Source organism: Salmo salar, chromosome 12 (assembly GCF_965601325.2).
Source record: "Salmo salar chromosome 12, fSalSal1, whole genome shotgun sequence".
Lineage (NCBI taxonomy): Eukaryota > Metazoa > Chordata > Actinopteri > Salmoniformes > Salmonidae > Salmo > Salmo salar.
The window spans coordinates 78,148,655-78,164,533 of record NC_138302.1 but is presented as its reverse complement, the minus strand read 5'-3'; the positions used below and the strand labels follow the sequence as shown (position 1 = coordinate 78,164,533).

General features: G+C 41.1%; 1 protein-coding gene across 2 annotated transcripts in view; it reads left to right on the top strand.

Moving 5' to 3' along the window:
• LOC106565856 (protein FAM107B) overlaps nt 1-15,879 on the top strand; it is a 48,671-nt gene that overhangs the window by 17,406 nt on the left and 15,386 nt on the right. For both annotated transcript variants that reach the window (XM_014133454.3, XM_014133455.3), the window contains one exon: nt 13,426-13,654. In XM_014133454.3, coding sequence (XP_013988929.1) covers nt 13,426-13,654 — 229 coding nt within the window. The remainder of the gene's footprint in view (nt 1-13,425; nt 13,655-15,879) is intronic.

The following is a 15,879-nucleotide window of genomic DNA, read 5'->3' as shown; positions in this document are numbered from 1 at the left end:
TTACAGTTAAAGTCGGAAGTTTACATACACCTTAGCCAAATACATTTAAAGTTTTACACAATTCCTGACATTTAATCCGAATAAAGAATCCCTGTCTTAGGTCAGTTTGGATCACCACTTTATTTAAGAATGTGAAATGTCAGAATAATAGTAGAGAGAATTATTTATTTCATCACATTCCCAGTGGGTCAGAAGTTTACATACACTCAATTAGTATTTGGTAGCATTGCCTTTAAATTGTTTAACTTGGGTCAAACGTTTCGGGTAGCCTCCCACAAGCTTCCCACAATAAGTTGGGTGAATTTTGGCCCATTCCTCCTGACAGAGCTGGTGGAACTGATTCAGGTTTGTCGGCCTCCTTGCTCGCACACACTTTTTAAGTTCTGCCCACAAATGTTCTATGGGATTGAGGTCAGGGCTTTGTGATGGCCACTCCAATACCTTGACTTTGTTGTCCTTAAGCCATTTTGCCACAACTTTGGAAGTATGCTTGGGGTCATTGTCCATTTGGAAGACCCACTTGCGACCAAACTTTAACTTCCTGACTGGTGTCAGGGGTGGCAGGGTAGCCTAGTGGTTAGAGTGTTGGACTAGTAACCGAAAGTTTGCAAGATTGAATCCCCGAGCTGACAAGGTAAAAATCTGTTGTTCTGCCCCTGAACAAAGCAGTTAGCCCACTGTTCCTAGGCTGTCATTGAAAATAAGAATTTGTTCTTAACTGAGTTGCCTAGTTAAATAAAGAAAAATGTCTTGAGATGTTGCTTCAATATAGCCACCAAATTTTCCCCCCTCATGATGCCATCTATTTTGTGAAGTGCACCAGTCCCTCCTGCAGCAAAGCACCCCCACAACATGATGCTGCCACCCCGTGCTTCACTGTTGGGATGGTGTTCTTCGGCTTGCAAGCCTCCCCCTTTTTCCTCCAAACATAACGATTGTTATTATGGCCAAACAGTTCTATTTTTGTTTCATCAGACCAGAGGACAATTCTCCAAAAAGTACGATCTTTGTCCGCATGTGCAGTTACAAACCTTAGTCTGGCTTTTTTATGGCGGTTTTGGAGCAGTGGCTTCTTCCTTCCTGAGCGGCCTTTCAGGTTATGTCGATATAGGACTCGTTGTACTGTGGATATAGATACTTTTTTACCTGTTTCCTCCAGGATCTTCACAAGGTCCTTTGTTGTTGTTCTGGGATTGATTTGCAATTTTTGCACCAAAGTACATTAATCTCTAGGAGATAGAATGCGTCTCTTTCCTGAGCGGTTTGACAGCTGCGTGGTCCCATTGTGTTTGTACTTGCGTACTATTGTTTGTACAGATAAACGTGGTACCTTCAGGCGTTTGGAAAGTTTACTGTATGTTCTGTATGATTCTGATGGCATGTCTGGTTAGTGGCCTAACATGCGTCCTTGTTGGCTTCTGCTGTTATGTTAGACCCTTGCCTATTTTAATGATAATGACTTCATGGAGCCTGAGTCTGAATTTCATGGTGTGTCAACAATCTGTATTCACAGTGTATTCTGGGAAAACAACTCCCCCGCCCTGTCCCTTGGGAGACTGGGTGCTTTGGTCATCTTAGGGGCTAAGCCTGCGTTGCCACGACAACAACCAGTGTTCTGTTTGTATACAATCTAAGAACCCTTTCACTCTCAGATTTTTCCTCCCAAGGTGCATAGCGTCATAAAATGAGACAGGAATTAAATAATTTCCCTACCCATCTGCATCCACCTGTTGAAGTAACAGTGAAGTAAATATCACATAAAAAATTGGAATGCGCTTTGGTGAAAGTCAACAGGAAATAGTTGGTTGACAGACCCAGCTATTTCACCATCATTTCCCATACTCATTTATAATCAAACAATGTGTAGCCTGCTTTGACTCCAATAACCATTTACTCAGGATATTCAAACAGAACCTAATAGTGACATTATAAAGCATTTCAAAGAACAAACAGCGACTCAAATGGCATATTACCGTAAAATGGTTTACTGCAAAGATTGTGGGATAATGAAGATTGAAAAGGCTCCTGTTTCTCTAGTCACTGTGCTGTAGCCTGAGCCTCATCCCCTGCCATAGACACCCAGAGGAAAATATGATTTGCCATACTCCTCCAGGGTTATAAGAGATGTAACTGGATGATAGACTCAGTGCACAGAGATATTACTAACTTACCCAGGGTGCATTGAGATGACATCTAGCATGTCCTAAATGTCAAATCAATACAACCACAGCCGGGATTATATGACTCAAGAACTACCGAATTATCGTACATGTCTGTCTCTTATGTGACTAGGGTTGCAAAGGGAGGGTATTTTACTGGAAATGAACTTTCTAAATTTACCAGTAAACTACCAGAAAATGTTAAATGTTCAAGGATTTTATGTAATCTATCACATCTAGTGGCCCTTTTGGGAACTTCAGATTTTTACGGTTGTTTGTAATTATCTTTGGTCCTCTATGAAATAATTCAATAAGATTAGAAAAAAACTAATAGAATTACAAAGCTGTAAAACATTATCCTAAATATAAACCATGAACTTAGTGAATACCATTGGTATTTAATATGAGTCTTTCAGCATGAAATATACAAAAATGTACACCATTTTATTTATTTTTGTAAGGACAGACGCTGGGAGACGAGAAGCAAGTACAGGAAGGGAACATTTAATAAATAACCGACATGAAACAAACAAGGACAGTATCTTGACGGGAAACATAATGACAATAATGCTGACACGGGGATCAAACCGAGGAACAGACAGATATAGGAGGGGCAAAGTAATGGAGTCCAGGTGAGTCCAAAGATGCGCTGGTGTGCAATAATGGGCAGCCTGACAGTACCCCGCCCCTAGTGGCGCCACCCTGGGTGAGCCTGATGGGCTTGCGGAGACATTTGAGTTGGCTGAGGTGTGGATGCCCAACGAGCCGGCTGAGGCGTGGGAGCCCGATGAGTCGGCTGAGATATCGTGTGTGAGTAAATAGTTAAAGATCATTACTATAGCTCCTGTCTTGGGCCAATGAGTTTAATTTTGTAAATGCTGGATCTCTATGGCAAGATGCATAATTCACTCAAGTTTAGTCAAAATCGGCCCAGCGCTGTCTGAGATATCGCGTGTTACTAATGAAAAAATGTACGAACGAATGGACGGAGACAGATCTAAAAGTTATTCAAGTATGAATTACCAAATTTACGATAGATTGTCATCGATTTCTGTTAATTACAAAAATGACTGAAGAGTCTGGTAACATTGGTAAACTACAGGTAGTTTGCAACTCTATATGGAGCATGTCTGTCTTGATCTTTTGAGGGAGTTTTGTCTATTTTTATGAAGGATAAGCAAACATTCCACACAGAAGATTGTGGACTTACATTGCATAACAAATGATGCAACCGGCCTTCCTTTTTTGTTTGTTGCCAGCCTGGTCTCATAGACTAGTCGTAACATAGTAAATGTAAATCCGGGACACTCAAATTAGTATGATATGTAACGTTTGGTATGGTTACATAAAACAGATGGTTACTTAACCTCTCTAGGGTAGGTGGCACCAAATCGTCCCACCTACGTAACAGCCAGTGTAATCCCGTGGCGCGTTATTCAAAAACCTCAAAAATGCAAAAACTTCAATTTTTCAAACATATGACTATTTTACACCATTTTAAAGACAAGACTCTCGTTAATCTAACCACACTGTCCGATTTCAAAAAGGCTTTACAACGAAAACAAAACATTAGATTATGTCAGCAGAGTACCCAGCCAGAAATAATCAGACACCCATTTTTTAAGCTAGCATATAATGTCACATAAACCCAAACCACAGCTAAATGCAGCACTAACCTTTGATGATCTTCATCAGATGACAATCTTAGGACATTATTATATACAATACATGCATGTTTTGTTCAATCAAGTTCATATTTATATCAAAAAACAGCTTTTTACATTAGCATGTGACGTTCAGAACTAGCATACCCCCCTCAAACTTCTGGTGAATTTACTAAATTACTCACGATAAACGTTCACAAAAAACATAACAATTATTTTAAGAATTATAGATACAGAACTCCTCTATGCACTCGATATGTCCGATTTTAAAATAGCTTTTCGGTGAAAGCACATTTTGCAACATTCTCAGTAGATAGCCCGGCATCACAGGGCTAGCTATTTAGACACCCCGCAAGTTTAGCACTCACCAAAGTCAGATTTACTATAAGAAAAATGTTATTACCTTTGCTGTCTTCAACAGAATGCACTCCTAGGACTTCTACTTCAATAACAAACGTTGGTTTGGTTCAAAATAATCCATAGTTATATCCAAACAGCAGCGTTTTGTTCGTGCATTCAAGACACTATCCGAAAGGGTAAATAAGGGTGACGAGCATGGCGCAATTCGTGACAAAAAAATTCTAAATATTCCATTACCGTACTTTGAAGCATGTCAACCGCTGTTTAAAATCAATTTGTATGCCATTTTTCTCATAAAAAAGCGATAATATTCCGACCGGGAATCTGCATTTAGGTAAACAGACGAAAGAAAATAAAGCATGGGGTCGACTCGGGCACGCGCCTAAGCCCATAGTACTCTGATCGGCCACTTGCCAAAAGCGATAATGTGTTTCAGCCAGAGGCTGCCTCGATATCGTTCAGCTTTTTCCTGGGCTCTGAGAGCCTATGGGAGCCGTAGGAAGTGTCACGTTAGGGCAAAGATCCTCAGTCTTCAATAAAAAGAGCCAAGATGAAACACAACTTGTCAGACAGGCCACTTCCTGCATGGAATCTTCTCAGGTTTTGGCCTGCCATTTGAGTTCTGTTATACTCACAGACACCATTCAAACAGTTTTAGAAACGTTAGGGTGTTTTCTATCCAAAGCCAATAATTATATGCATATTCTAGTTACTGGGCAGGAGTAGTAACCAGATTAAATCTGGTACATTTTTTATCCGGCCGTGTCAATACTGCTGTTCAAAAGTTTGGGGTCACTTAGAAATGTTCTTGTTTTTGAAAGAAAAGCACATTTATGGTCCATTAAAATAACATCAAATTGATCAGAAATACAGTGTAGACATTGTTAATGTTGTAAATGTTTTTATTTCACCTTTATTTCACCAGGTAGGCCAGGTGAGAACAAGTTCTCATTTACAACTGCGACCTGGCCAAGATAAAGCAAAGCAGTGCGACAAAAACAGCAACACAGAGTTACACATAAACAAACGTACAGTCAATAACACAATAGAAGAATCTATGTACAGTGTGTGCAAATGTAGAAGATTAGGGAGGTAAGGCAATAAATAAGCCAAAGAGGTGAAATAATTTCAATTCAGCATTAACACTGGAGTGATAGATGTGCAGATGATGATGTGCAAGTAGTGAAACTGGTGTGCAAAAGAGCAAAAAGATAAATAACATTATGGGGATGAGGTAGTTGGGTGTGCTATTTACAGATTGTCTGTGTACCGGTACAGTGATCAGTAAGCTGCTCTGACAGCTGATGCTTAAAGTTAGTGAGGGGGATATAAGTCTCCAGCTTCAGTGATTTTTGCTATTTGTTCCAGTCATTGGCAGCAGTGAACTGGAAGGAAAGGCGGTCAAAGAGGACGAGTTGGCTTTGGGAATGACCAGTGAAATATACCTGCTGGAGCGAGTGCTACGGGTGGGTGTTGCTATGGTGACCAGTGAGCTGAGATAAGGCGGGGCTTTACCTAGCAAAGACTTGTAGATGACCAGGATCCAGTGGGTTTGGCGACGAATATGTAGCGAGGGCCAGCAAACGAGAGCATACAGGTCGCAGTGGTGGGTAGTATATGGGGCTTTGGTGACAAAACGGATTGCACTGTGATAGACTATATCCAGTGCAATGACATCGCCAAAGTCAAGGATCGGTAGGATAGTCAGTTTTACGAGGGTATGTTTGACAGTATGAGTGTAGGAGGCTTTGTTGCGAAATAGGAAGCCGATTCTAGATTTCATTTTGGATTGGAGATGCTTTATGTGAGTCTGGAAGGAGAGTTTACAGTCTAACCAGACACCTAGGTATTTGTAATTGTCCACATATTCTAAGTCAGAACCATTCAGAGTAGTGATGCTCATCGGGCGGGCGGGTGCGGGCAGCAATCGGTTGAAGAGCATGCATTTAGTTTTACTAGCATTTAAAAGCAGTTGGAGGCCACAGAAGGAGTGTTGTATGGCATTGAAGCTCGTCTGGAGGTTAGTTTACACAGTGTCCAAAGAAGGGCCAGATGTATACAGAATGGTGTCGTCTGCGTACAGGTGGATCAGAGAATCACCAGCAGCAAGAGCAACATCATTGATATATACAGAGAACAGAGTCGGCCTGAGAATTGAACCCTGTGGTACACCCATAGAGACTGCCAGAGGTCCGGACAACAGGCCCTGCGATTTGACACACTGAACTCTATCTGAGAAGTAGTTGGTGAACCAGGCGAGGCAGTCATTTGAGAAACCAAGGCTATTGAGTCTGCCGATAAGAATGCGGTGATTGACAGAGTCGAAAGCCTTGGCCAGGTCGATGAAGACGGCTGCACAGTACTGTCTTTAATTGATGGCGGTTATGATACCGTTTAGGACCCTGAGCGTGGCTGAGGTGCACCCTTGACCAGCTCGGAAACCAGATTGCATTGTGGAGAAGGTACGGTGGGATTCGAAATGTTTGGTGATCTGTTTGTTAACTTGGTTTAAGAATATTTTAGAAAGTCAGAGCAGGATGGATATAGGTCTATAACAGTTTGAAGAGGGGGATGACAGCGGTAGCTTTCCAATCTTTGGGGATCTCAGACAATATGAAAGAGAGGTTGAACAGGCTAGTAATAGGGGTTGCAACAATTTTGGCAGATAATTTTAGAAAGAAAGGGTCCAGATTGTTTAGCCAAGCTGATTTGTGGTGGTCCAGATTTTGCAGCTCTTTCAGAACATCAGCTGTCTGGATTTGGGTGAAGGAGAAGCGGGAGGGGCTTGGGCAAGTTGCTGCAGGGGGTGCAGAGCTGTTGGCCGGGGTAGGGGTAGCCAAGTGGAAAGCATGGCCAGCCGTAGAAAAATGCTTATTGAAATTATCGATTATCGTAGATTTATCGGTGGTGACAGTGTTTCCTAGCCTCAGAGCAGTGGGCAGCTGGGAGGATGTGCTCTTATTCTCCATGGACTTCACAGTGTCCCAAAACTTATTGGAATTAGTGCGACAGGATGCAAATTTCTGTTTGAAAAAGCTAGCTTTTGCTTTCCTATCTGACTGTGTATATTGGTTCCTGACTTCCCTGAAAAGTTGCATATCGCAGGGGCTATTCGATGCTAATGCAGAATGCCACAGGATGTTTTTGTGTTGGTCAAGGGCAGTCAAGTCTGGGGTGAACCAAGGGCTATATCTGTTCTTAGTTCTACATGTTTTGAATGGGGCATGCTTATTTTTAACCTCTCTGGGATATGTGGAACGCTACCTCGACAACAGCCAGTGAATTTGCAGGGCGCCAAATTCAAACAACAGAAATCTCATTATTCAAATTCCTCAAACATACAAGTATTATACACCATTTTAAAGATAAACTTCTTGTTAATCCAACCACAGTGTCCGATTTCAAAAAGGCTTTACAGCGAAAGCAAACCATGCTATTATCTGAGGACAGCACCCCAGCAAACATACACATGAAATCATAATTCAACCCGCCAGGCACAACACAAAAGTCAGAAATAACATATAATGCATGCCTTACCTTTGAAGATCTTCTTCTGTTGGCACTCCAATATGTCCATTAAACATCACAAATGGTCCTTTTGTTTGATAAATTCTGTCGTTATATATCCAAAATGTCCATTTATTTGGAGCGTATGATTCAGAAAATACACCGGTTCCAACTCGCGCAACATGACTAGAAAATATCTCATAAGTTACCTGTAATCTTTGTCCAGACATTTCAAACAACTTTCCTAATACAACTTTAGGTATTTTTTACGTAAATAATCGATAAAATTTAAGACGGGATAAACTGCGTTCAATACCGGAGGAAAACAAAGTGGAGCGTGCTTTTCAGGTCACGCGCCTCTATCAAACAATACACTTCCCTCGACCCTCGTTCTGAACAGGGCTACTTCTTCATTACACGAAGGAAAAACATCAACCAATTTCTGAAGACTGTTGACATCCAGTGGAAGCGATAGGAACTACAAAAAACTGCCTTAGAATTCTAGATTCCCAATGAAATCTCATTGAATAGAGAGTGACCTAAAAAAAAGAAATCCTGGTTGGTTTGTGCTTGGGGTTTCGCCTGCCAAATAAGTTCTGTTATACTCACAGACATCATTCAAACAGCTGTAGAAGCTAGAGAGTGTTTTCTATCCGAATCGACCAATTATATGCATATCCTAGCTTGAGTAGCAGGCAGTTTAGTTTAGGCATGCTTTTCATCCAAAATTCCGAATGCTGCCCCCTATCCTGGTGAAGTTTTAAGCATAGCCCAGTTTAGGTCACCTAACAGTACGAACTCTGAAGATAAATGACTATTGTAGCTGGAAACAGCTGATTTTTAATGGAATATCTACATAGGCGTACAGAGGCCCATTATCAACAACCATCACTCCTGTGTTCCAATGGCATGTTGTGTTAGCTAATCCAAATGTATCATTTTAAAAGGCTAAAAGGCTAACCCTTTTGCAATTATGTTAGCACGGCTGAAAACTGTTGTTCTGATTAAAGAAACAATACAACTGGCCTTCTTTAGACTAGTTGAGTACTTTCTTCTGAAACTCGTCAGTCTATTCTTGTTCTGAAAAATGAAGGCTACTCCATGCGAAAAATTGGCAAGAAAGTCCTCAACTGGCAGCTTCATTAAATTGTACCCGAAAAACACCAGTCTCAACGTCAACCATGAAGAGAGCGACTCCTGGATGCTGGCCTTCTAAATCAAATCAAATCAAATTTATTTATATAGCCCTTCTTACATCAGCTGATATCTCAAAGTGCTGTACAGAAACCCAGCCTAAAACCCCAAACAGCAAGCAATGCAGGTGTAGAAGCACGGTGGCTAGGAAAAACTCCCTAGAAAGGCCAAAACCTAGGAAGAAACCTAGAGAGGAACCAGGCTATGAGGGGTGGCCAGTCCTCTTCTGGCTGTGCCAGGTGGAGATTATAACAGCACATGGCCTAGATGTTCAAATGTTCATAAATGACCAGCATGGTCAAATAATAATAATCATAGTAGTTGTCGAGGGTGCAACAGTCAGTAACACAAGAGTAAGTGTCAGTTGGCTTTTTCATAGCCGATCTTTGAGAGTATCTCTACCGCTCCTGCTGTCTCTAGAGAGTTGAAAACAGCAGGTCTGGGACAGGTAGCACGTCCGGTGAATAGGTCAGGGTTCCAGCAGGTCTGGGACAGCAGGTCTGGGACAGGTAGCACGTCCGGTGAACAGGTCAGGGTTCCATAGCTGCAGGCAGAACAGTTGGAACTGGAGCAGCAGCACGGCCAGGTGAACTGGGGACAGCAAGGAGTCATCAAGCCAGGTAGTCCCGAGGCATGGTCCTAGGGCTCAGATCCTCCGAGAGAGAGAAAGAAAGAGAAAGAGAGAATTAGAGAGAGCATATTTAAATTCACACAGGACACCGGAAAAGACAAGAGAAATACTCCAGATGTGACAGACTGACCCTAGCCCCCCGACACATAAACTACTGCAGCATAGATACTGGAGGCTGAGACAGGAGGGGTCAGGAGACACTGAGGCCCCATCCGATGAAACCCCCGGACAGGGCCAAACAGGTAGGATATAACCCCACCCACTTTGCTAAAGCATAGCCTCCACACCACTTCTAGGCAGAGTTCCTCTGTCCAGTATCTGTGTTCTTTTGCCCATCTTAATCTTTTATTTTTATTGGCCAGTCTGAGATATGTCTTTTTCTTTGCAACTCTGCCTAGAAGGCCAGTATCCCGGCGTCGCCTCGTCACTGTTGACGTTGAGACTGGTGTTTTGCGGGTACTATTTAATGAAGCTGCCAGTTGAGGACTTGTGAGGCGTCTGTTTCTAAAACTAGACAGTTGTGCACTGGGGCCTCCCACTCCTCTTTCTTTTCTGGTTAGAGACAGTTTGTGCTGTTCTGTGAAGGGAGTAGTACACAGCATTGCACGAGATCTTCAGTTTCTTGATAATTTCTTGCATGGAATAGCCTTAAATTCTCAGAACAAGAATAGACTAACGAGTTCCAGAAGAAAGTTCTTTATTTCTGGCCATTTTGAGCCTGTAATCAAACCCACAAATGCTGATGCTCCAGATACTAGACTCGTCTAAAGAAGGCCAGTTTTATTGCTTCTTTAATCAGAACAACAGTTTTCAGCTGTGCTAACATAATTGCAAAAGGGTTTTCTAATGATCAATTAGCCTTTTAAAATGATAAACTTGGCTTAGCTAACACAACGTGCCATTGGAACACAGGAGTGATGGTTGCTGATTATGGGCCTCTGTACGCCTAAATAAATATTCCATAAAGAATCAGCCGTTTCCAGCTACAATAGTAATTTACAACATTAACAATGTCTACACTGTATTTCTTATCAATTTGATGTAATTTGTATGGACAAAAAAAACGTGCTTTTCTTTAAAAAACAAGGACATTTCTAAGTGACCTGAACGGTAGTGTAATTATTAACTCAATTACCTCGACTAACCTGTGCCCACGCTCATTGACTCTGTACCGGTACCCCTTGTATATAGCCTCGCTACTGTTATTTTACTGCTGCTCTTTAATTACTATTATTTTACATTTTTTACTTAACACTTATTTTTCTTAAAACTGCATTGTTGGTTAACGGTTTGTAAGTAAGCATTTACATTTACATTACATTTTAGTCATTTAGCAGACGCTCTTATCCAGAGCGACTTACAGTAGTGAATGCATACATTTCATACATTTTTTTTTCCGTACCCAAGGACACCTATAATCCAAATTGCACAACAATAACTAAATAACTTCCTGGTGATATGAAGATATCTTACTAATAAGATGCCTGTACTGTGGGCCTGTGGCTTTCTTTCACTTGTTAGGCCAATCATTGCTATATAGGCGTAAATATACAACTACATTTATTACCCTCAATTCATTCTGTGGTGATGTAAAATAAGCCTGCTTATATATATATATATATATAAGGTCAGGGTTCCAATATATATATATATATTAACCGTGCATCTTAAAATCAATTGTTGTGTGTAAAATATAATTTGAGAGCTATCAGTGTGCTTGAATAGACGTTATTGTGCTTACTTACATTTCACTGTAAGGAGAATACAACACCGGTTGTATTCGGCACATGTGACAAATAATATTTGATTTGAACCTTTTTAGCTAACCCTTTTCTAACCCTAACATTAAAACTTTAACATAACTCCTAAACTTAACCCTAACCTTAACCCCTAGCCTAGCTAACATTAGCCAGAATTTGTAACATATTGTACATTTAGCAAATTCGTAACATATAATAAAAATTGTAATTCGGAACATATCATACGAAATGGGTCTTGGACAACCACAAATTAATCCATACCATACGAAACGTAACATATCATACTAAATAGAGTGTCCCGGAATTACGTACGAAATAATACGAAATTCTCTGAGACCAGATTGTTGTTGCTGGTCAAAACGCATGCACAGGAAAACAAGGCCAGCACAAAATGTTGCACATACAGATGTGAATGTATACCCAAACATGAACACACACAGTACAATACATACTCTCAGCATGCATGTTCATTAGTATGTCCTGTAAGTGTACAGTATAGCCATAGAGAGGGTATGAGTATTAGTGGTTGTGAGAGAGCTGGAGCACAGTAAGCTGCTTTAGACATCGCTACTGCTTTAGAAACCTCTATCTCCATTTACCTCCAAGGCATTAGAAGGCATCTGTGATTACAGTGAGTCTGCATTGCTGGACCAGCGCTCATAAAAAAACAATTACCCTGGGCTTCTATTTCTCTCTCTCTGTCTCTCTCGTTCTATTTCTTTCTAGGTATCCCTCCCTTTCTGTTTTGCTCACTTTCTTTTTATGACTTTTTATCCTGTCTCTCTCCGTTCCCCTGTCTCTTTCATTGTAATACTTCTGTTATCTCCAGCTCTCTCTGTATTGCTCTTTCTTTTGATTACTTTCTCTTTCATTTCCTCCTCTGTATTGCTTTCTCTCTTTCTATTACTTTCTATCTTTCCCTCTCTATGAATTGCATTCTCCCTGTGCTCTCCCTAATGCCCTATTAATCCTCAGACAAATGACACAGCCTGGATCACATGTTTCTGCTGTTGTTCCTTCAGAGTTACTGCAAGTTACTGCACTGTACACGGCTAAAAAGCAATACTTTTACTGTAGTTGTCAATCTGCTGTTAGTGGCATTCTGTCAGAATGAGAATGAGGCAGATAAACAAAATGGCCCAATTAGCATTTCAAGCAATAGACTGAATTCAATTACCTGTATTTGCTAATGCAACACAGGAACCAGATTTTTTTTCTCCATCTAAAATGTGTTGATGTGTTTGTTACTGTTTCCAATGCCCAAATCATCTCCTGTTGACTCCAGCCCATCAACATCCTGTCACTAGCCCTGATTGGGAAGAGCTGGGACAAGACAAGCACAGCTCATTTCATTTTTCTGAAATATTAAGTAGCAGAGATGGTGTCTGGTTGCACTTGTGAAAGAGTCATTGTTCTGAGCTGGCCTGCATGCGTATGACATCTGACCTCTCTCCAGAAACACTCTAGCACAGATCAGGTACCTCTTAATCTGTCTGTTCTGATGGAACAAAACCCACTGAAATATGTGGAAAATACAATGGGCTGGGACATTTGGTACAGACATTACAAAACCATGTCTATGCTTGAATGTATCTTTGCATGTTCTGATGGGACCATTAACATCCTAACGACGCAACCAACATTCTATGAATGATCCTATCACTTCCATTGAGAGTGCTGCGGAATGACTAAATCCCATGCACGTCACAGATGTCACTGAGGGAATGAGTGGTAGTTGCCCCGCCTATATGGAGTACCTAATAATTGACTCAGAAAGTTAAAGCTTGGTGAACATGACATTCCCAAAGGGGGTTGCTTGCGTGTATGGTTTACAGTGAGCAAAGAAGGTGTAACCTAGTGTGTCAGCATCTCAACCCACAGCAGAGAGGGGAAAGGGGAATATGGAATTTCCTCTAGCTCTAAAGAACACAAACGGAGCCAAGTGCCTGGCGGCTCACCTGCCCTTGCTGAGGATCCAGAGATTTCCCCATGATAGGACTTTGGAACCTCTGCTATGGACACCTTCCTGTTACCTTCAGTCACGCCTCAATTTCTAGTATACGTTTCCACTGTTTTGTTTCTTTATCACTAACACTGGTGTCTTTCTCTGTCCATTTCTCCTGTCCCACCCTCTCTCCTCCTTCATTCAGCGTCAGCCTATGCGGACCTGCAGTGGGAGCAGCAGCCCAGGCAGGATGGGAGCCACCCTACTCAGGACTACCCTCACAGGGACCAGCCCCCCGTGGCTGGCTATGTCCCCCAGCCAGATTACATGGAGGGAGATGATGATCTCATCAAGCCCAAAAAGCTCCTTAATCCAGTGAAAGCCTCCAAAAGCCACCAGGAGCTCCACCGAGAGCTGCTCATGAGCCAGAAACGGTACAACTCCCACCCAACAGAGTCCCATACAAGATCTTAAACTAACAGCTGATTTAGCTTATTATCCAGCAATCTAGCTATTGGTATGATTTCAGCACTTACACTGTGCTTGTTTGCATGTTTATGCATCTGTGTGTGCACACAGACAGTCAACCTGACAAGTCATTCAGAATTCTCAGCCAAGCCCTCTGTAATGTTTTGCCTCACATTTACTTAAATTATATCACAGAGGATGGATATTTCCGACCGTAATTCCCCATTATAGATTCATATGATATGATATTTTAAGGACATACCCATATCATGGCATTACGTAAATAAAGAAATACAGGATTTCTAGTGATCACTGTACATGCCTCAACATGTATGGATTTACATAAAAGGAGAAGTACATTCTAAAACATAGACATTAGTCACGAAAGGTCAGATGACAAAGGTGTAATCTCACTTCTCATTTATATAAGCCAAAGGTGCTGTATTGTAACAACATAACAAACAGAAAGGATAGGTCTAAAAAGGGTCATAATGATCTAAGTAAAGTGTGATCGTAGGCAGCATTCCCATTTACCCTCTCTCTTACACTGCCCCTCTAAAATGCTTTATGAAAGTGGTATTGGTCATCCACTCACAACATAGGCTAGTAAGTACACTTAAAAGTTCCAGAAATATTTAGCTAGTTACTGCAGCACTGGAGATAAGAGGACTGTTTAAAGCAGCAGATACCTCCCTTTAAACTAAGGAAGCAGGATATTTTCAGCATGCCAGATTTGGGTATGGAAGGGAAAAACACCCCCTATTTAAAATGTCTCAAATAGGAATTCTAAATGGGCTACAAAGAATCAGCTCTGTTTGGAGTTTGGTATGAAGAAAAACATGCCAGCATTTAGGAAAAATGTGCGAGTTCATCACAAGTCCAGCTGTGATTGCAATAGTGGTGGGGTGAACAGAAAAGTGTGGTTCAACTTTATATTGCTGCTAAGCTATGGCAAAACAAGCCAGTGATCATATGTAGTTCATATTTGTGTTAACACCCAAAGTTTTAACCAATTCTAGACTCAGTTGTTATTCTTTTACCCCTACAAATAAGAAAAAAATGCCATTCTAAATAAATACTGCACAGACAGTGTATGGCATATCAAATAGCAACCACCCAAACAGAGCAGTTTTTTCTCTCCATTGAAGCCTGTCGTCTGTCTCTCTTGATCAACATCTCTTTAATTAGCAGGCCCATTAGAAGCCAGCTGTTGCTAGGTGACAGCCCACCACAATCCTGTCCCTATCACTGAGTTGTTGGGATCTGGGCAAATCCCCATGGCTCCAGTACTCCAACCCTCCATGAGGTGACAGTCGGAACTCAGACCCTTAATAAGAGAGTGGGCAACAGAGGACCGTTTATGCCCCTCCAGCCCTGCTGTTTCACTGCCATTGAAGAGTAGGCCCATAGAAAACCAGGCTCTGGAAGTAAAAATGACGTTCTTCTAGTGTTCTTCTTGTTTGTGTCATTATGCAGTTGGATTTCTCTTTATAATCATGGTTTTCAGTGATCATAAACATGAATCTTAATATTCTCCAATACGCAAGAAAAATGTCATTGTAGAATGCCACAGAATGTCAAAGATTGCCATCACGGAAACCCAATTTCCAGGAATATGGAATGTAGTATACACAACAGGAAAATATCTCCCTTATCTGCTCTTAACTTCCCTTTCTGTAATCTCTCTACAGTATGATAATTTCCCAACTTATCTGTGTGGTGTGTCTGACCTGTATCTGAACTTGTTTACTCTGTAGCGTTGGTCAGTTAATCATTCAGACGCTAAATAGGTTATAATAACCATATCCTACAGGAGAGTCAGACCAATCAGTCATAACCCACTAGTCTACTAATAAATAATTAATTGTGAAGCAAATCTGGTAGAAAAGGACATACATGTCACATCTGCTGTCTGTCTATCTTCTAGTAATATTTTATTTTATTTCACCTTTATTTAACCAGGTAGGCTAGTTGAGAACAAGTTCTCATTTGCAACTGCGACCTGGCCAAGATAAAGCATAGCAATTCGAAACATACAACAACACAGAGTTACACATGGAATAAACAAAACATACAGTCAATCATACAGTAGAACAAAAGAAAACAAAAAGTCTATATACAGTGAGTGCAAATTAGGTAAGTTAAGGCAATAAATAGGCCATGGTGGCGAAGTAATCACAATATAGCAATT